The sequence below is a fragment of the Amphiprion ocellaris genome, chromosome 1 (assembly GCF_022539595.1).
Source record: "Amphiprion ocellaris isolate individual 3 ecotype Okinawa chromosome 1, ASM2253959v1, whole genome shotgun sequence".
Taxonomy (NCBI): Eukaryota; Metazoa; Chordata; class Actinopteri; family Pomacentridae; genus Amphiprion; species Amphiprion ocellaris.
This window is the reverse complement of record NC_072766.1, coordinates 35,661,682-35,683,734: the sequence shown is the minus strand read 5'-3', so window position 1 is coordinate 35,683,734 and position 22,053 is coordinate 35,661,682. Positions and strand designations below refer to the sequence as shown.

General features: G+C 36.9%; 1 protein-coding gene and 1 long non-coding RNA gene across 2 annotated transcripts; one reads left to right on the top strand and one right to left on the bottom strand.

Moving 5' to 3' along the window:
• The first annotated feature begins 1,233 nt into the window (after positions 1-1,233).
• Positions 1,234-6,239, top strand: LOC111574596 (beta-1,3-galactosyltransferase 1). Its single transcript, XM_023279286.3, has 2 exons — positions 1,234-1,543; positions 3,202-6,239. The coding sequence occupies exons 1-2, from the start codon at positions 1,509-1,511 to the stop codon at positions 4,400-4,402; spliced, it is 1,236 nt and encodes a 411-aa protein (XP_023135054.1). The 5' UTR covers positions 1,234-1,508; the 3' UTR covers positions 4,403-6,239.
• A 5,162-nt stretch (positions 6,240-11,401) lies between these two features.
• LOC129349410 (uncharacterized) lies at positions 11,402-12,070 on the bottom strand. The gene is made up of 2 exons (XR_008602408.1): positions 11,993-12,070; positions 11,402-11,909 (listed from the first exon to the last, which is right to left on the bottom strand). It is a non-coding gene; the product is annotated as an uncharacterized LOC129349410 (long non-coding RNA).
• Between the last annotated feature and the right edge of the window lie 9,983 nt (positions 12,071-22,053).

The following is a 22,053-nucleotide window of genomic DNA, read 5'->3' as shown; positions in this document are numbered from 1 at the left end:
AATCATTCCCTTTTCTGCTGAAATACTTGCATACAGTGAATGACACTGTGTGCTGCAACGTAAGCGTCATTTTTAAGCTTTATATGGAAAATTAAAGTTAAATTAGCTGATAACAGTCGAGTCTAAATACAGGATTTAAATTTGTATTATATATAATATTGTGGGGCTTTAACTTTAATATTTATATTATTAAGGGAAATTTGTATTATATATAATATTGTATTGTCCATGCCTTAATATCTATATAATTCAGGTAAATTTGTATTTTGTCTATTATCTGGTCTTAATGTGTGTGTGTGCGTGTGTCTGTGTGTGTGTGTGTGTATGTGTATATATATATATATATATATATATATATATATATATATATATATATATATATATATATATATATGTGTGTGTATATATGTGTGTATATATATATATATATATATATATATATATATATATATATACATATATATATACGCACACAGAGAAGAGAGACAGACAGAGACAGAGAGAGAGACAGAGACAGAGAGAGAGACAGAGAGAGAGACAGAGAGAGAGACAGAGAGAGAGACAGAGAGAGAGAGACACACAGAGAGACAGATAGAGACAGAGAGAGACAGATAAGGTAAATTTGCAGGGTCTTGATTATAATATTAAAGCTATTCAGGTAAATTTACATAATAAATGATAAAACAGGCTCTTACCCTAAATAGTTAAACTTAGCAGAAAAACTTGCAATCCAGATCTTATAATAATCATATTTAAATAGCACTGCTAAACTGTAAATTAATAATGGTTGCTTGACTTGACTATAAAGGGCTAAACTGTCATGCCAATTCTGACAAGGAAATAAAAGTATATATGCTATAATTTTTTCAGTATTTAGTATACAAACATTTTAAACTTTAAAGCTAGTTTAAAGTACATTTTGCAGATAATTCTTACATACGCTCCCTGACATAAGGGACCTTAGTGTTTTCTAACGACTGATCTTGTGGATTTTATCTACTGTGGAGGTGTAAACGTGATGAAACAGATCCTCAGTTCAAGTCCAACAACCCACCCAAAAGTTGTGCAGTAAAAAAAAAAAAAGTAATGAGACATTTCTGCTTTCACACACACACTAATTGTCGAGCAGCGTCACGCATGAGGTCAGAAGAGGTGGGCCCAGAGCCTCCAGAGAATTTCTAGCTTTTCATTGGCTTTGAGGCAAAACAACCCAGGGTGTCGACCAAACTAAGGTGTGGCTCTCCCACAGGTAAGAGGAGGCCCACAGTTGCAAGGTTACTGATAAACTGTGGCGCAGAGAGACAGAAGGATCCAGGGTTAAAGCTTATTTTAATGCTGTTTTGTGGCTCCACGCTGTGATAACGGAGAGATGAGACTCACACCTGGCTGCCGCTGAACACCTGAAGCCTCCGTCATGAATTTTACAGACGAGCAACAGCTTGTCAATTTCCTGCTGCTACATATGAACAAGGACAAAACCCGGCATCTATAGACCGCGGGGCGTCAACATGCTAGAAAGGGGCTTCAGCAAGGGCGATCAAAGGTATGTTTTAAATGTTATTTTGCATTTCTGCTGAATTTCTATCAAAAAGGGAGCAGAAAACACAAAGCTAGGTGCTGTTAAAGGTGAAGAGAGGAACTGTTTAGACAGAAATTAAAGGGATTTAAGTATGAAGTGTGATTTTAGACTCTGAACTCAAAGCAGTTTGTGGGCTGTCACATTTTTAGTCACTGTGGGCTAATTTTTTACTACAATATAAAGTCCTGCACCTCTATAGAAACAGCACAGTCATGGCTAGAAGTAGAGAGAACTCAGACACAGTTCTAATAATAATAATAATAATAATAATAATAATAATAATAATGGATTAGATTTATATAGCGCTTTTCTATTAAGGCATACTCAAAGCATGTACAATGGATCCATTATTCATTCACTCACACATTCTCACTCTGGTGGTGGTAAACTACATTCGTAGCCACAGCTGCCCAGGGGCAGACTAACGGAAGCATGGCTGCCACCTCCAACCACCACCGACATTCATACGCATTCATACACCAGTGTGAGTAGCCGCACTGGAGGCAAGGTGGGTGAAGTGTCTTATCCAAGGACACAACAGAACGTGACTAGGACAGAGCGGGAATCGAACCGCCGACCCTTCGATCATTGGCCGACCCGCTCTACCACCTGAGCCACAGCCGCCACACCCATTATTTGAATTTATAATAATAATAATAATAATAATAATAATAATAATAATAATAATAATAATAATAATAATAATAATAATAATAATAATAATAATAATAATAATAATAATTAAAAAAAAAAAATAAAAAGTTTCATTTCTTTGATTACTTATTTTGAAAAACCTGGAATAAACACATAACTAATTTTCCCAAGATCCTTCATTTATTTACCAATACTGGAAAAAAGGTGTCTTTAGCTATTGCTATCTTACTAATTACATTTTTTCAGTCTTTTGCTTATTTGTGTTATATCTGCTCAGTGTAAACACAGTCTGCAGTTCAACCGAAAAGTGAGTTTTTGTCACCTGACAGTTGGTCAAAGCTGAGTCAATCATGTCTTCACAGTTTGGCTAAGAGTGCAGAATTGTTATTTTTTGGGGGCAGAATCCAGTGTAAACAGTATTTTTCTAGCAGTTTTTTAAAAACTGGATATATAGAATAAAGTAATTTTTAAAAAAAGCAACACAATTTTCAGCTTAGATTTGGTTACATTTTCTGATGGAAGGCAACTTTGTAGATATTTGAAGAACCAATGTAAGATTGAAAACCACACTTTTCTCAGTTTTTCTAGTTTTTGACTGATAAATGGTGTGCAGAATTTTCCCCTTTTGTTAGCAGAATCTGATACAGACGGTTTTATGCTTAGATTTGGTTAAATTTTGTGATGGAATGACACGTCACAGGTGTTAAAAGGACCAAGTTTAGGTTGAAAATTGAGAATTTCTTTTTGTTTATATGATTTCTGACTTATAAACACTGTACTTTTGGCGACCATTTTTGAAGATAGCACGCCTTTTAAACCTACTGGCAGATTTTTGTGTTCATAGGGTTTATGTTTATGTGAAATAACCCTTAAAGTTTCCAGGCCATGGGATGTAAGAGCATTGTTATGAGTTGTTGTTTTGTCAAATTAATTATTTTATCATCTCACCGCCTTATCTTATCTCTCAGGCAGGGAACGCCAAATGGTGAGAAACCAGCGGACGGCAGGAGATGTCGGTGGTCGCAGCGCCACTTCTTCTTCATTATTCTGGTGTTTGGGGCAATTTTCTTTTTCTATAGCACAGACATGAATACAATAGCACCCAACTGGAACCCCAAATTGTGGATGCAAAATTCCTCGCCAACATGGTGGAGTCGATTTAAAGGTGAAAATGAAGTCTCACAGATCAACGTTGATACCAGTGGTAGCAGATCTGCAGCTGAGCCAGTTGATGCTGCTGCTGCCAGTTTATCCACATCAACACAGGAGGCAAACACGACTGCACAAAGCCTCATTTCTGCTGCATCAGTGGTGCCAATACCGATTCCTTACGTTTCTCCTGGACCCTACGTGGTGGAGTACCCTTACGAGTACCACTTCACCATAAATGAGCCTCAGAAATGCGAGCAGGAGAAGCCGTTCGTGGTCCTCATGGTTCCCGTGGCGCCTCTCAACCGGCAGCACCGAGACGTCATCCGGAGCACGTGGGGAAGCGAGAGCTCGGTGTCCGGCCAAGCGGTCAGGCTGTTTTTTATTTTGGGGCTGCAGGCCGGAGACGAGCAGCTAAAGGATCAGCTGCTGCAGGAGAGCAAAGAGCATCACGACCTGCTCCAGGCCGACTTCCTCGACTGCTACAAGAACCTCACCATCAAGACCATGGTGACGCTGGAGTGGCTGAACGCTCACTGCTCCGGCGCCTCGTATGCCATGAAGGTCGACTCGGATGTGTTTCTAAATGTGCCCAAGCTGGTCAGCATGCTCCTGAACGCTCCAACGACCAACTACATGACCGGACTGGTGGCGGTAGGAGCTCAAGTCCTGAGAGATCCTTCATCCAAGTGGTTCCTCCCTCAGGAGCTTTACCCTCAGTCCAACTATCCTCCCTATGCTCTGGGTCTGGGCTACGTTTTGTCTTTGGACCTCCCTAAGAAGCTGATAGAAGCTTCCAGGCATGTGAAACCTGTTTACATTGAAGATGTGTTTTTGGGATTGTGCATGCAGCACCTGGGCATCTCTCCGACCAGCTCGCCCAACTGGAACGACTTCAATGTGTTTCCTGTGCCATACAGCCGCTGTGCTTATTCTAAGATAGTGGCGACCACTACTCATCCGGGCACTGATCTAGTTTGGGTTTGGAATGACTTTAAGAAACCGGGGCCATACTGCTGAAAAACCACTTAATTTAAAGAAGTAATATATTAAAAAGAACCATGGCTGAATTTTCTCAGCACTGCTTACCTCATTTATACTATTTTTGTATGATGTTTACCTTTATGGTTGTAGGAAATATCTGTTTCCTGCCTCCTTTTAAATTTGAAATGTTAAACAGAACACAAAGCGGATGGTTTTCTGTCACACTTTTTGCAGTAGGGAACAAAAATAAATATTATTCCAGCCATCAAATGCAATTTATTGTTTTATTACAGCTGCTGAGTAAAGTGCAAACTACAACATCACTTTTAAGGGAACTTTTGTTTTTCCACTTTTTGCTGTCAAAACACATAATCAGTGGATTAGGTGTCAACAATTAAACTAAATGCCAACTATTTTTATTATCAATTGGGTTTTTTTAAAAAGGAAAAGATCTAAAATCTCACTTTCGGCTTTTAAATGTGAATAGTAACCATTTTTAAAATTCCTCTATGATAATAAATTAAATATTGTTGGGTTGCACACAACACAAAACGTTTTATTACGTCATCATGGGCTTTAGGAAACAGTGATAAACCTTTCTCACCATTTTCCGACATCTTATCAACCAAACAACAAATGATTAATTGAGAAAATAAGTGACAGATTCCTCGACAAAGGAAATAGCACATTGAAAACGTTAAAGATGAGATGCTACATGCATAAATGTAGTTTTCACATACATCGCTCAATTTTGAGATTAAATTTTGCATTTTTCTTCCAGACTAGTAGAAAGCAACCCAGTTAGGTGTTTATTTCACAACATGTTGTGTATTTGTGTCTGTGGAGTTCAGTTACAGTACACCATTTTAATATGTTTAATTGAGCTTTGGTCATACTCTAAACCAAAAATCGCCACTTTAGTTGCACTTAAATACACACCAGAGTTTCCTGTTTTATTCCGTTCTGAATCCTAAGCATAAAATATGGCTTAGAATCATCGAGAAAATGTATTTTTATCTTGCTGTGGACGGTATTTTCTGATTTATGGCATGATAAAAATAGATATCTTTGTGAGAACCTTTGACCCTAATGTCTGAAGCTGGCTTTATCCAGTGTTCAAATACCCTTTTTGGGAATTTATGCAAATCACAGCACTTTTAGACAGACACTTGCATATTTTCAAGTAAAATTTCAGAAAACTTGTGACAAAAAATCTTTCTCTTAATGTATGTAGTCAGTTGTGGAAGCTTTATTTTAATATCTTAAAATTAAATTCTTTAAAGTGTTCACCAGTAGTGCCCCCTCTTAAATGAAACTTTACTGTTTGAATGGAGCAATACTTTAACTGCATTTATAGACCACACAACTGATTCAACAATCAAGACAGTAATGGACAGATTAACGGAGTTCCACCCTGAGTCAGTAATAACAGATACATTTCTAGAGGACTGTATTTAGCTTTTATTCCTTATTTTTCCAATTAATAAGAGTATAAATAATTTGAAGAGATATAAAGAAGCCGCTGCTGCCTGTTTTAAGCACTTGTTTGTGTTTCTGTTTTGTTTTCTGGTGGTTGGCATCAAGAACCTTTGTTTTTCTCAGATTATGTGGTTAAAGTGATTGTTTTTGGTACTAATGTCTTATTAAGAGAAGCCAAACTCAATTTGACTTCCTTGTAGTTACACCACTGATGTCGAAATTGCAGTTTTTTTTCTAAAATAGAGGATTACTCACTGGAAGCTGAGAGGATAAAATATCTTTTCCTCTCATTGTTCACTATAAATGGGAATTTATGAGTTTCTCAGGCCAGGAGTTGGATGAGTTTCATTCAAAGTAATGTCACAAATAAAAATGCAGTCACACCCTGCTGTAAGACCTTCACAATGTTATTGAATTACTGCACCGCCCTCAGTCGTACATATATGACAGACTCTATTTGCTGAACGGGGATTTTACACTGAAACTCTGTAGCAGCCTAGTGTTTGTTCATTCTGGTTTGTTTGACATCACGTAGCTAATAACTGGCCAACATAGGCGAACCGTTCTGCTTAAATAACCCTAAACTATGCTGTGTTTATCTGCCACTCCTTAACAGACGGTTACAATCTTGAGCTAATTTAGGTGAATGTTTCCTTCCAGCTTGGTTAAGTAGTTTTATTTTTCTGGCACCAACCAAGACAAGAACACGACAGACGAGTTCAGACTCGTCGTCACCTTCTGAAAGACCGGCATTGTTGCTCTGCATGAACAGCAAGACTAGAGCAAATAATTTGTCATTATGTTGCCTGTTACAGTTTGTGCTTAGGATCATGTGTGTTGATTCTCAGTCATCCAGGTCATATTAAGCCAAGAAGCTTCAGTAAAGAGCAACTCTCTAGAAGTTTCTGAAGACGTTTCACCTCTGAAGAACTGAAGAAGCCTTTTGGATGAGAAGTGAAACGTCTTCAAAACCTCAAAGAAAAATCCAGCTGCTTTTCAATGATGTTTCCAGGATGGGTTTAGGAGGGACAGTTTCACCGACACATTTTGATACAAAACTAAAGAGGATTGAAGCAGGTTTTCCTCGCTCTGATCTCTCCTCTTTCTCTGTCGAGATTTAAGAATAAGAATAAGAATGTATGTACGGGAAGGTGATTTTTAAGGGACAGGGTTCGTAAATGCAAATATGACTTCAGATAAATTATATATAAACTATTAATCTCAAAGGACAAATGAAGTGCCTAAAAAGTAGAAACTGTATAAGAGTTCTGTACATTTATCAACCTATTTATTTCACTACAATAACAATCGACAGGGATGTCCTTTGAGATTAATAGTTTAATCAAAGCATCAGCATTCTGACAAACTTGATTTAAAAATCTATTTAGTCCTCTTTAGATTCTTCAATCAAGATTGAACTTGTCAGAATCTCAAACTAGAATTCAGCTCACTCAACATATAATTACAGAGCTGTTGAATTAAGAGTTTTAATTAGTTGTCGGTATCTGTAGTTACCTGGAAGTGGCATTGTTTGTCAAAATACTATGGCACTGCAACAATAACTGCACATGACAGCAGTGGGTTTTACTGTCTGGAGGAAGTTCTAGTAAATTTCAACCAAAAGTCTTTGAACCAACCTCTTGTTCTGCACACAGTCGCCACTGATAAATTATTTCACAGCATTATATTTCACAGCAATTTCTAACAATCTTATCAGCCCCGGCAGCCGCTATCACTTCTGCAGCGCTGTTCAAATACTTTACTGGGCCAATATGAAATGAGAAACAACAATATGCGTAACAATTCAAACTAGTCAGAAATAAATTACAGATATCTGTAGCTGCATTTGGTACTCTGTCACAGTTCTACCTTTAAGGGAGAAAACATGTTTCTTTCAGAACATCAATGAGAATGCAGCTGGGCTCTCTAGGAATGTAACCTTTGGGAGACAGAGTTGGCATTTATAATATGTTGAACAGTGCTAGATTGAAGGAATATCAGTACGCAATTAGATTTGTGACAGTAAAAATCTAACAAAGCTTCTTACCTGTCAAACAACTGTATTAAAACACAGCATATGTGAGCACAGAGAGTAAGAGAGAAGTGAACAGATCACTCAAATGTGTAGAATTTTGTAATTTTCTTGACAGAACCACACGTCACACACAGGATGATCAGAAAGGTGAAAAGCTGATGATTTTTTGGGGGGATAAATTGTGTATTTTGGGCAATTTTTTAGTAAATAAAAAGCATTTCATACACTAAACCAGCAGGTTTTGGGGCTTAGAGAATTAAAACTTGCCAGTATAGAATTTGATTTGTGCCAGTAGGATCAAACAAAACTTCTTACATGTCAAACAAACATAAGAATTTAATAATATAGGGTAAATTTTGTAGTTAATACGTAAAATGTTTTTCAAACTTTCTTGACTGAACTGCATGTCACATACAGAGTGATCAGAAAGGTGAAAAGCTGATAATTTTTTTGTTTGTTTTTACTCTTTTTGGGCATTAATTGTGCATTTTTTGGGCAATTTTTAATAAATAAAGAGCCATTCATACCCGAAGCCAGCAGGTTTTGGAGTTTAGATGGTAAAAACCATTAAAACACCAAAGAAAACGCAAGGACAAAACTTCGAATAGCATTATAAAGAGCAAAATTACACAAATTTGAATAAACTTGAATAAATTTAAAAAGTATAAAACATGTCCTAAGTTATTGCCCGAGTTAAATAAGAAATCCAAGTGATAAAAGTCAGACTAGTTAGGAAGAAACAGAGGGAACTGCAAAGATGGAAAATACCAAATCATTTGCTTACATGTTGTAAATATTATTTTGGAGATCACATTTTTTTCTTTGTTTTCTCCCCAACTGTTATTCTTGTTTGATATTTCAGATGTTTGGTTTGATTATACTGGCTCAAATGTAACTCCAAACCTCACAGCCAAGAATAGTAGACCTACACGAGACACAAACTTAAGTTTTTTTTTTTTAGACTTCTTTTTGCTTTATTGGCTTTGCTGCATTGCTGAGTTTTTTTTTTTTTTAAAAAGCATTTTTTTTTCCTCTCTCAAATTTTTAATTCTGTTTGATATTAAAGAGGTTTTCGGTCATGAACAATGTAGTCTAAACTGCCACCTTTGGCATCACTGGTAAAGCTACTTTATTTGCTCCAAAGTAGGTAATGGGAAGAAGCCTAACTTGCATTTTTGCTTTAAATTTGCTTGATAATTAAATAAGCAATCCAGCTAGTGGTGGTAGAAGTCTGATTAGTTAGAAAGAAGCAGAGGGAACTGGAAACAAAAGAGCTACTAAAGCTAGTTTATTTACTCTAAAGTAGGTAATGGGAAGAAGCATAACTTGCATTTTCTTTTTTACATTTTTTTTTGCAAAGGTTCGCTTCAAATATGCTTGACAACTGTATAGAAATAGGACTAGTGAGAGTTTTATTTCTGAGATAGCATTTTTGACTCAAACTGTTTTTGTTTTATATTAATTAAGATTTATTTGATTATATTGGCACAAATCCTGCTTCAACCCTTTTTAATTTTGTATCAAAATGTGCCGGTGAAACTGTCCCTCATTAAACACATTGTGGAAACATCAGTGAAAAGCGGCTGGATTCCTCTATGAGGTTTTGAGGACGTTTCACTTCTCGTCCAAGAGGCTTTTCAGTTCAGGTGAAACGTCTTCAGAACCTTCTAGAGAGTCGTTCTTTACTGAAACTTCTTGGCCTAAAATGACCTGGTTGACTGAGAATCTACACACATGATCGTAAACACAGATTGTAACAGGCAACATAATGACAAACCATTTGCTCCAGTTGTGCTGTTCATGCAGTCTATTTAGTCTATCTAGTTCATGCAAAAAAATTCCCAGAAGAGGTTTTAGGCAGCATCATAATAAGAACTGAGTGAATATATATCTATATATCTATCTCTATATCTATCTATCTATCTATCTATCTATCTATCTATACATCTATATATATATATCTATATATCTCTCTCTCTATATATATATATATATATCTATATATCTCTCTCTCTCTCTCTCTCTCTATATATATATATATATATACATATACACATACTTTTAACCAGCTTTGTTAGATGGGGTCCACAATATACACGTTTTTGTTTATTAAATGGTCCAAAATATCAAGTAAGCACCCAGATTTCTATTGAATAAGGTAACATTAGTTCAGGTGCCCAGAAGGACTCTTATTAGAAAGGAGAGCATTTTATCTTGCAACACAAACCGAGTTTCAGTGGAACTGTTGGGTTGATGCCAACATGCTGCGAGATGAAATGCGAGCTGTCTAAACTCATTACTTACTTTCCTTTGTCACTCACTGGTTAAACACGCCAAGTAACAACACTTTATTGAAAACAAAACGAGACAGGTACCTGCATGAGTGTGAACGCTGCGGCTGCATTCCTTCCAACTGTGGCATGAAAGATTGAACAAAAAAGCAACCCACAGCTTGTCACTTTGCACGACATTGTACACAACTCATGGTGGCAATCTAAAAATCGGGATTGTATTTGAAGAACGGGTGCCAAAATAGCTACACAAACATTACATACGCATTAATTTTAACTCTTTAGAAAGTGTACTATTTGAAATGGCCATCTGCATACTTTGCTTTTCCATGATTGTAGTTCTTCATCAGCTAGTTTTTGACAGCATATACAAAAATATATTGTCATGTTTCACAAGTGGCTGCTTTTTTATTCAAGTTTCAAGATTTCAAAATTACTGCTAATCCTTGTTTTACACTTTAAATGAGGTAAAAGGTCACTTCTATGTCTTGAATAAAAAAGAGGCAACTTGAGAGCGGATATCTGTCCTGACATTGAAATGTGTTTTTGTAGACTGGCAAAGAAAAGCAAGTAATGAGGTTAGACATCTCACATTTCATCTCGGAGCATGTTGGCATCGACCAAACAGCTTCACTGAAACTTGGTTTGTATTACAAGATAAAACGCCTTTCATTCTAAAAAGCTTCTTTCTGGGCACCTGGACTGTTAATGTTACCTTACTCAATAGAAATCTGGATGTTTCTTTGTAATTTTGGACCATTTAATAAACAAAAATGTCTATTGTGGTTGAGTAAATAAAACTCTATCTAACAATGCTGCTTAAATATATATATATATACATTTTATTCTCAATTGTTATTTTCATTGCCTAAAACTCTTATGGGGATTAATTTTGACTCAATAAATTGTCCATTAATCATCGTGACTCATCGCTTTACTTCAGCACGTGTTGTAACTTTCAAATATATTTATGAGCACTGCAGTGTGTACAGTGGCAAATTATGTAATTTTAGTCTTCATAATGCTATTTTAAGTTTGCTACCTGCATTGTCTTTGGTGTTTTACCCTCTCAACCTCCAAACCTCCTGGTTTAATGTTTGAAAATCATGTTATTAGTTTTAAAAAAATTGCCAAAATTACACAATTTATCTGCTAAACACCGTAAATTGATCCCCCCCATGGAAAGGTGTTACGGGTTTAGTAGGAGCTCAGGTGCAGGAAACGAGCAGACACAGTTTAACAGAGTTTATTCACAAGATTGTGATTTTACTACAAACCAAAACATAGATGGAAACAATTCAACACTATTACTCAAGAAGAGCACTCTAACAACTAGCGGTGAGGAGGACAAACAAACCATGATGCTAACTCAAGGTGGGTAATACCCAGGCAAGAAAGGATTAAGCGAAGCTTTACAAAAACTGTGAAGCTCTAAACCCTAGCACAAACAATAGGCTCAAATACACACTTCTAGAAACTCAAGCTAGACTATAACAATAGGGCACAGAAAAACCATCCAAAAGTACTTCAGTAAACAATCAGAAGTAATCACAAATGAAACTAGGACTGATGCTCGGACTGGGCTCACGCTGGGGGACCTCAAGTGGATGAATTCCAAGGAGAAGTTGAAACGGCAGATAGGTATGGAGAGGACACCAAGGAACAGCTGTGATAGATGAACCCCGAGTGGAGGAGATGGCGAAGAATCCAGGTGAGACCAGGCAGGAGTAGGCAGAAACTACGACGGAGGAAGATAAACTATGTTACTACAGGTACATGCAATAGAGAACTTCAAACTATAGTGTGCGAGAAAACCAGTACAGGCTGTATCACGATCTAGCCCTGAGAGGTGAGTAGCGTCTGGTTATATGCTGAGAGAGTGAGGTGTGATTGGCAGCGTTCCACCTGCTCCTGAAGCGGCTGATAAGAAACACCTGGCGCAGCAATTCCTTCAGAGAGAGAGAGAGAGAGAGAGAGAGAGAGAGAGAGAGAGAGAGAGAGAGAGAGAGAGAGAGAGAGAGAGAGAGAGAGAGAGAGAGAGAGAGAGAGAGAGAGAGAGAGAGAGAGAGAGAGAGAGAGAGAGAGAGAGAGAGAGAGAGAGAGAGAGAGAGAGAGAGAGAGAGAGAGAGAGAGAGAGAGAGAGAGAGAGAGAGAGAGAGAGAGAGAGAGAACTATCTAGATCTGGCAGCTGCCAGCCTGACAAAAGGATGTTAATCTGTCTCAGAAGGGTCAAATTATTGGCCTGCATCAAGGAAAGAAAGCAAATAAGGAGATTTCTGCAACTACTAAAATCAGGTTAAGAACCGTCCAACACATTATTAAAACCTGAAGGATAGTGATGAACCATCTTCGAGGAACAAATATGGTCGGTCATGTGGTCTGATGAGTCCAGATTTACCCTGTTCCAAAGTCTGTTCCAAAATCCGGGTAAGAAGGGAGGTGGATGAAGTGATGCACTCATGGCTAGTGTCTACCAGCCTGTGGGGGTTAGGGTTATGATCTGGGGTTGGTCAAGTTCAGCAACGTTATGTTCCCAAAGAATGAGGTCAGCTGACTACCTGAATATACTGAATGACGAAGTCTTTCTATCAGTGGAGTTTTTCTTCCCTGATGGCATGGGCATATTCCAAGATAACGATGCCAGGATTCATGGGGCTCACATTGTGAAAGAGTGGATCAGGGAGCATGAGTACTGTGTATTAAGGCACAGTATTTGTTGCAGTTGCAATTTCTACAAATACAAGAATTAATACTTAAATTTTCTTACAACTACAGCAGATCCAGGAATTTGATGCAGTGTTTTGGTGTAAACAGTTAACACTGGCACGCAGAAAACAATTGAAGAATGGTAAAAGATTTTAAAAAAGCAAGTGTTGCACGTAAAACAATAAAAGCACTCAGAGAGCGCAGTACTCCACGAAGACTGTTCATTCCCTGGCCTTGCACTGAACACAGGTGTGTGTTATGCATGTGTACGTTATGTATGGATACCGAATCGCGTGACCTAAATATGTAGCGGCCACCGTTAATTGGTGGGCCTCAGAAACACCCCCACAATTTAATCAATTGTTCCTTGTCTCATTTCTGATAAGTTTGCAGTGGTAGATTTGTAGTAGGATCACAATCATGTGATCATCAGCAGGCAGCTGACGTAGTGTTCACTTATCATAGTTACCATGACGCTGCGCTGGCTGTTATATCTTGCAATTGGAAATCCTTAACAAATCCGTGGATCCAGATTATAAGCCGCATCACTGCCAAAATCTAATGAAGTGGTCCTTGTTTCTTGTTACATTACTCCACTGTTCCTTGGCGAAGTAACAAACAGCGCTCTCATGGTTGTCCCATCCATCCACCCCAATCTCCTCCATAGCTCAATAATTTGGCTCCTTCCTGATTTAGAAGACACTGTAAGCATATGTAGTAATCACATATCACTGTGGGCATCCACTAAAGGGACCTGTAGAGGGTGCTTACCAATTAAACATAAAATGAGTTGTAAAAAGCTTGCTGACCTAACAGTCCACATGGTTGATTTCATTAAAGTCTGTTGGTCCGTTTCTGAGTAACTCTGTACGCTGACAGACAAACAGATTCACAGACAAACATACGCCGATCATCACATAACTCCACCACGTTCCTTGGCAGAGTAATAAACAGTGAGTTTTCCAAGTCAGATTAAAAGCAAATCAAAGCTGTTATAAAGTAATAAAATAACAGTATTTACATTGTGATGTGAGTGAGTCAGGATAAGAGTGGAGGGTTTGGCCATAATCTGCCTTATGCCTCATAAACTTGTACTAAATGTTTATCTAGAGGTTATTGGTGCTGAATGTGTGCTCGTTTAAAAATGGTCTAAAAAACCACTCCCACATGGTGCTTTATGTATTTACTTAAATCTGTTAAATACATCAGATATAAATACTTTATAAAAATGCTGTTGTGATGATTGCACTGTAACATATTCACTTAAGAGTTTCATTTGAGATCAGTAAAAAATACAGTTTATTCAATTTATTGTGTATTTTCAATGACACTGTTATTTACATGGATATTCAACATAAACTGAAGCAGCATGCTGACACCATGTGGACAATTTCTTCACTGCAGCTGAATAAATAGCCTCAGTTTTGAGTTTTTTTTGAATATATATAAAAAAAAGATCTAAATATGTAATACATAATATAAATATGTTAAAAGATGTGTATGTATTTTGTGCAGTAACACAATTATAACTTAATATTTTTTACACTATATACTTACAATATGTATTTTTATGTTTTAAGCTTGTGCTTTTCTAATCAAGTTTATATTTTTAGGACATTTTTTTTTTTTTAACCTATTCGTGTTCATGTAATATTTTTTCCACTGCTTTAAATTCTAAGACTTGAATTTGAGCAACTTTTTCATAAACAGTTTCCCCTCTGGAATCAATGAAGTATTTTTGTTTCTGGTTCTGATGTTGAAAACTGATACTTTAGTGCTTGAGGAAATGTGCCGACTTCAGTTATTTCAGACAAAACTAAGATTATTTAACACTTTTTAATACATATAAAGTCAGTATTTTATTTAAAAGTGCAGTATTTGTGTGTGTAGTAAAGACTTAACACTTCAGGAGTTGAGAAAATGTCTTGATTTCACTTATTTTTGACAAAATTAAGCACTTTTTGCATTTTACAGGATACAAAAAAGTCAATATTTTAATGAAAACCCCAGTATTTTTGTGCATCACTGCAGAAGTAGTTAACTGAAAATATCCATGACAAACTAGGTGGAACTTCCAACACTAACTACTGTAGTTGATAGTTTTCCTCCTGCTCAGGAAGGAGTTTAACCTGCGTTAAATTAGTAAATAAAGAGCATATTTTTGATATTAGAGAATGAGGCCATGAGACAGGATGGAACTATGTGATTACATTGAATAAATGTTAACAAAAGAGCTGATTATAAACTAAAGAAAATTGTCTTCTCACTCCAGATAATTAATTTGCTGGAACAGTCCAAAACTGTCCATCCTGTGTCTGCACCATCAAAAAAACCTCTTATTTTAAAGAAAAAAAAGCAGGATTGCAGGGAATTCTGGGAAAGACAATTGATATTCCCCAATTATACAAATTTAATTTAAACCTGCTGAATAGTTTACCAACTGAAGACTATATGCTCTATAACAATTTCCAAAGACCAAGCAAAGCACCTTATTTGTTGCTTTATAGTGTTTTGCAGCCAAATATTACACTTTATTGCTTTAATTTAATTTTATATTCATCTGTTAACTTACTGTTGCACACTAGGAAAAGCTGACTCCATGTTAAAATGCTTCTTAAAAAGTTAAAAATTAAAGCAAAAAGCTGCTTCGTACTGGAGTCGAATGGAGCTGTGTTATTGAGACAACACTGTCACCATGAGGCTGAACTCTAAATTACAACATTGCCCCCTATAATTATTCTGCAAACATTTCCACAACAATCCTGGGGAAAAATAATCTTTCTTATTATATTTTAAGTTCCTACAAAGAGAACAGATGTTTAGAGGTTTCTGCTTTATATCCTTGGTCATGTAATATCCAAGTTCAAGGATAAATGAATCAGTTCACTGGATTCCTGTGAGAGTGACGTAGCGTTGTGTTTTTCAGGGTTAATCTGAGCATCAGACGGAGCAGCGTCAGTCTGTAAAACTCACATACCAGCTCTGAGTTCAGTCGGGTCGAGTGGAGGGATTCGGTACGGCAGGTCGCAGGGGTCAGATCTGCAGAGGAGATACTGCAGCTGCAGGAAGCCAAGTGGAGGTAGAGTTCAAAACATGAGCCTGCAGGAGAAGAAACACTTTGATTCACAGATAAGAGCAATTTGGTTGATTTATTTTTATAATTAATTTTTTTTTATACATTATTAAACATTTTTTGGCAGTGCAGTGGCTTGGTGGTTAGCACTGTTGCCTTGCAGCTCGAAGGTCCCTGGTTCACATCCCGGCCTAGGATCTTTCTGCATGGAGTTTGCATGTTCTCCCTGTGCATGCATGGGTTTTCTCCCAGTTCTCTGGCTTCCTCCCACAGTCCAAAAATATGCTGAGGTTAACTGGTCACTAAATTGTTCGTAGGTGTGAGTGTGATTGTTTGTCTCTATGTTCAGCCCTGTTATGGACTGGTGTCCCCTGCCTTAGTCAGCTGGGATAGACTACAGCCCCCCATGACCCTAATGAGGATTAAATGGTGTGCAGATGATGGATTTTTAAAATAATACACTACCAGTCTAAGTTGGGACACACTTTCTCATTTATTTGAATGAGAATTGTGTCCCAACTTAGACTGGTAGTGTATGTTTGTTGTACTGCACAAAAAGTAATTTTGAGTTTTTTTCTTCTTCTAATCACAGTTGTGCTGTTTCTATAGAGGTGCAGGACTTTAATTTGCAGTGAAAAATGTAACAGAAGCAAAAGAAAGAAGCCCAGACACTGCCTGAGATTCAGAAGGTTAAAAAGGCAAGAAATTCCACTACTTAACTTTTGACAAGGCTGTTAATTGAGAACTATTCCAGTTAACAGATGAGCCTTGTCAATAGTTTGCCAGAAACTATTCCAGTTAACAAACCTCATGAAGCTGTAGTGAAGTAAAGCAAAAGCTGTCACGAAGGCAAACAGTGAAAAGGAATCTTAAAAATTGAAGCTGGTTAAAATGTTCTTTCATAGATTTAATACTTTCAGTTTTGTTCTGCACCATCCATCCATTATCTATACAGCGCTTAATCTTCATGAGGGTCACGGGGGGATGAAGTCTATCCCAGTTGACTTAGGGTGAAGGCAGGAGACACCTGGACAGGTCACCAGTCTATCACACAGCTACATATAGAGACAAACAATCACACTCACATTCACACCTATGGACAATTTAGAACATTTATTTAGGAAATTAAAATTTGATTAAACTAAGTTTGGTGACGCTGTTTATTTTTCACATGCTGTAGAATTGTAAAGGAATGCAGGAGATACATCAATGATAATATATAGAACATGAAATAAACAAAATGCATTTTTAAAAAAATTTTCAAAAACTACTTTGCTCATTGCACCTTCATTTTGTGTTTTCCCTTACATAAATAATGACATTACCACCATAAATAGACAAGAAGACGTTCAAGTCATGACATAAAAATTCACCAAAATGCAGGAGATTCAGTGTTTTGTGCTCAAAATCTCCTTTAGGAGCCAAATGTGTCCCCCATCTCAGCTTCAAGCTAAACACCTGGAAACCTCTTGGATACATAGTTTAATTTTTGCATGAGTCCAAGCAAGCGATGTAATTCTGTCTTAAAGTGCACCAGCCTAAGAACATTTGCCATTCTGGGGAGAAGATTTTCTATAAATGATGTACATTCCTGCTACTTTAGTTGAGATTAGTTTAGTTGTGAGTGGATTTTAAAATAGAAACCTTGTCTTATCCTCTATTTTTCTGCCTGTTTGAGCAAATCTTATGAGCGGAATCTAACCCAAGATTTAAGGTTTTTAGTTTCATGTAAAATACAAAAAATGCTCATTATTTTCCTTAAACAGCTGCTAACTGTAGTTTATGTGTCAACAAACAGGAGGAAACTGTACATTTGTTGGGGACTTTTTCAGTGGCGGATCAATACACATTTGAGGCTTTTAGATTGAACTTGTGGCAGCAGGATATTAAAACATTGTATTTGTATAACACTTTTCATGCCACACATGCAGCTCAAAGTGTTTTAACTAAAAATGAAATATAATATGGAATTTAAAGAAATAAAGTACATCAAGATTTAGTCAAAATAACACACAGTCATTTCTAGTAGATATATTCAGTGTTGGTCTTTCTCCACAGTTGTTGAAATTCATTTCAGTTCAGATTGAACAGCAGCAGCAGTTTTAGCGGCTGGTTCAGGGCAGAGTTACGTAACAGAGCAGATAACAGAAAATCTGAATGCAGGTCAGAGTCTGGAGGCAAAATATGCTGCTGTCAGTGTGGTTTACTCACATGTCAGTAAATGACGTAAACATTTATCTAGAATACTAATTTAAGAAATGTCACTGATTGAAAATGACACGCAGATTAAATAGATACAGATTAATTGTTGGCATTTAAGCTCTCAAGTGTGTTTATTACTCTAAAGAGCCCATACTCTGCTTTTCAAGTTTCTCCTTTCTTTTGTTGTATTATATAGTCGTATTTTTGTGAATGTAAAAGTTCTGCAAACTTTAAAAGCCCACAGTGACTCCAGGGAACCTCCACAAATTACATCAGGCCAAAGTGCAGTTATGTCATCCACCACTTTTATATTTCACAGTACAATATCTCAATAACTGATGCATGGATTACCGTAACATTTTCTATTCTTCTTAGTCGCCACCAGCAGGTCAAAATGACCACTTACGCTGAGTTTAAATTTCTACAACTGAGAATAAACCTAATATATTATGCTAAATGTTTGCATGCTAACTTAACCTTCATGTCTGTGAAGTGTCTGTAAACAGTAGAAGCCAAAAACAATCTATACAATCTAATAAAGTATATTTTACTGCAGCATGCCTGCCCAAAATACACATGACACTATGCCAGACAATTAAGAATTTAATAAAATCACAATTTCAATTAAAGACTGTGCCAACTCTTTTCATACGACCTGGAAGCCCTGTATTAAGGATCTGAATAAGGCCTTGTTTTTGTTTGCCTTTTTTGTCTGTGTTTGTTTGCTAACTTGATTGTTTGTTCATATTTATTACCCAACTGCTGATTGATGAATATATTTATGTTACTGGGAGGACACTGAGAATGTAAGCAGATGGAAAAGGTCTGTTTGTTTAGTTTTTGTTTAGTTTCTTATCAAATAGAGACCAGCTTATCCCAGTATTCTGCAAGTATCATTGTTTACTGTGTACAATGCTGGTATAAAATCACTATAAATATATATATTTATTTTTAAAACAACAATTTCTTCTTTTCAAGACAGGTCTTAAAGTTTGGGATCTTTAATTTAGCATCATGCCTGCTTTATAAATATCTCTACAGCGTGTTCACAGATCTTGAATCTGGATCTTAAAGAGCTCATATTAGTATTTTTGGCTCTCCTTTACTGTGTTACAGCTTTTTCATGCATGTAAAAGATCTGGAAAACTACAACGCCCAAAGTCCACACCAACAGGATTTATTCGCTCCTGTAGAAAACTCCTTACCCGCCTGGAACACCTCGTTTGGAGTCCAAGATTTTCTCCTTTTACTTATCTGCATCACCATGTAACACATTTGCATAACACCTGACGAGCAACTAGTTTGGCCACAAAGAATCAACATTGGCCTCACAGTCCAGCATTATTTGCTAGAGCTGTATCTTTATACTTAAGTTAGCAATGTTTTCTTGCTTTCATATGGCCAGTTGACCAATCAGAGCAGACAGGGCTTTTCAGGAGGCAGGGCTTAAAGAGACAGGAGCTAAAACTGAGCATTTCCAACAGAGGGTGGGAAGAGGTGATGCAGCAATGTAAAGTATAAGAAAAATGTGTTTTTAAACATTGAAGTGTGTAAGGATGTCCAATTAGACCACCAAAATAGAATTATTAACTTGTAAATGTGAAGAATATGAACTCTTTAAAGACCAAGTAATGATTTATGCTTCCATGTTGCTGCACAAACACCAGAAAGTAAACTGGAGTATATCAGTATTAATATTTTTATTACTTGCCGTTATGAGGGAACTGGAAATCAGCATTTTTAATGTGGTGAAAAACACACAGTGGCTTTACAAAGTTGAGCATGCTGGACTAAAAAATGGAAATGGATTCTCGCTATGTTGTGCTTTTACTTTGAAGCCCCGCTACATTGAAGAAATTTGCAGTTTTTCTTATATTAAACTGAATATCTCTGAATTTCAGACTGTTCATTGATCAGAACAGTCACCAGTTTCTCCCTGAGGTCAAGTTTTCACATCAGTAGTTCGTAAAGAGAGGAGACGGGTTTAGTTAGTTTGGTTTTTCTTTGAAATTACCTCAGTTTATTGTGGATTTTTCATGGATCTTAGTCTGTGCTTCTCGGTCTTATTAGAAGAACATCATTATTCTGTTAACCACCATTTATTCACATTTACATGTAGTTGACAAATCCTGACAAAAGAAAAAGAGCCTATAATAAATCAGCTCAAATAATTAAAAAAAACAAACCTTTAATTCATAAATTTATGAAGGAAGAGTATAGATAATTGCCTTGATATACATTTTAAAATTCAACATCAGACAGAACAGCATTAACTGATCAAAAATATTACAAAAGAATTACACAGAAAACAAATATTCCACAGGGCTGAGTTGGATAATACACCCAAAAATGTCATTTATGACATTTTTAGGCTGTAGGGTTTAGAACCAGGAAAATACATGTCTGGGTCACAGCTTTTGTGGCTTTACAGTTTGTTCGGTGCTGCTTTTATCTGGAAGACACTGATCATCTGATCAATCATTCATCACATCTACTCTCTCTTTCTCCCACTCAGGATGCCGTCACTCTTCGTTTTTAAGGATCCATCCGAGGGACCCACAGCCTTCTTTTCAACTTTGTGAGTTTACAATTTATTCAGCTCTACGTTGTCTGGAAAACACCGATCAACTGATCAATCATTTATCGTGTCTCACTCACACACGAAGACATCGTCTGATTCAGGATTCATTCACTTCTTGAAGGTTTTTATGATGCTTTCTCTCTCTTAAACTTCTTCAGTTCACTCGTATTAGACCGAATTTGTGTTTTTAGTCAGTAAGATGAGCTGATCTGGGGTTAGTTTTTTTTGTAATTTATTATTTATTAATAACCCTAACCCTTCCAGCCCCAGTGTTGAATCACATTTACTGCTAAAACTTATTTTTTTTAATCTCACTACTTTGTGTTAGCAAAATAATCTTTAAAATTGCTAAAAATCTGAGAGCTCTTGATGGAAAAAGTCACTCTTGATGGTTTTTTTTCTACCAACTTTGCTCTCACAAGCTCTGGAAGGAACATATGTAGCCATGATGGTGACCAGACATGAAGAGATCCTAAATTCTCTCAGTTGTTTCCTGTTTTCAGATAAAAGATAAATAAATAAAGCGAAGATAAGATTCATTTTTGTACAACTAAACCAATAAGTTTCATTGATCTATACTGTATGAGCCTCATAAAGCCTTTGCACTGAACACACACACACACACACACAGACTGTGTTTGGTCTGATAAATAAAAGCCAATCTGATAGAAGAGCAGACGTCTGCTGGGCGATCAGAGGAAACCCAGGCTGCTCTCAGAATAACAGAATGAGAGTCATCGTCGGACTAACAGCTCAGTTCAATAATTCAGCGCTCCTCTGTAAGTATGAATTATTGAGTCTGGAGACGGTGTCCTGCTCTGTGAAACCACTCGGCTGCATGTTGCTCCTCTTATCAGGAGCAGCTTCCTCCTCTCAGATGATCGACTTCTGCAGAGCGAAACAGTGTTTGATTTTCAAACTGAGCTTCGTTGAGTCTTTGGGTTATAAAACACAGTACTGTAAGAACCGAAGACGGGATTAAAGGTGCAGTCTGTGATTCTGGTGAAAGGCTTTTTGCTATCTTGATACTCAGCATTGGCCAGATCATCGGTCTTCTTAATGCATTTTTCTCCCGAACTGTACAAGCGCCAATTCCAAAGTCCTTACAGGCAGTAATGTTGGGCTGGTAAGACCAGACTCCTCACTCTAAATGGTTTACCTACATGTATGACATAAAACCTACATGTATGAAATCACCAATCCAATCTGATAAAAACCCTAAGAAGCATTTGGGCATTGCACCAAATTAAAGTGTTTTTCCTGCAGGTTAAACAGTGGTAGAAAAAAGTTTTCGGACACCCTTAAAATTTTACAGTCTCA

Bases quoted from the DNA above. Each gene is read 5' to 3' on its own strand.
- LOC111574596 (XM_023279286.3), top strand. From the start codon at position 1,509: ATGCTAGAAAGGGGCTTCAGCAAGGGCGATCAAAG. The intron at 1,544-3,201 runs GTATGTTTTAAA...CTTATCTCTCAG, and splicing joins TTCAGCAAGGGCGATCAAAG to GCAGGGAACGCCAAATGGTG.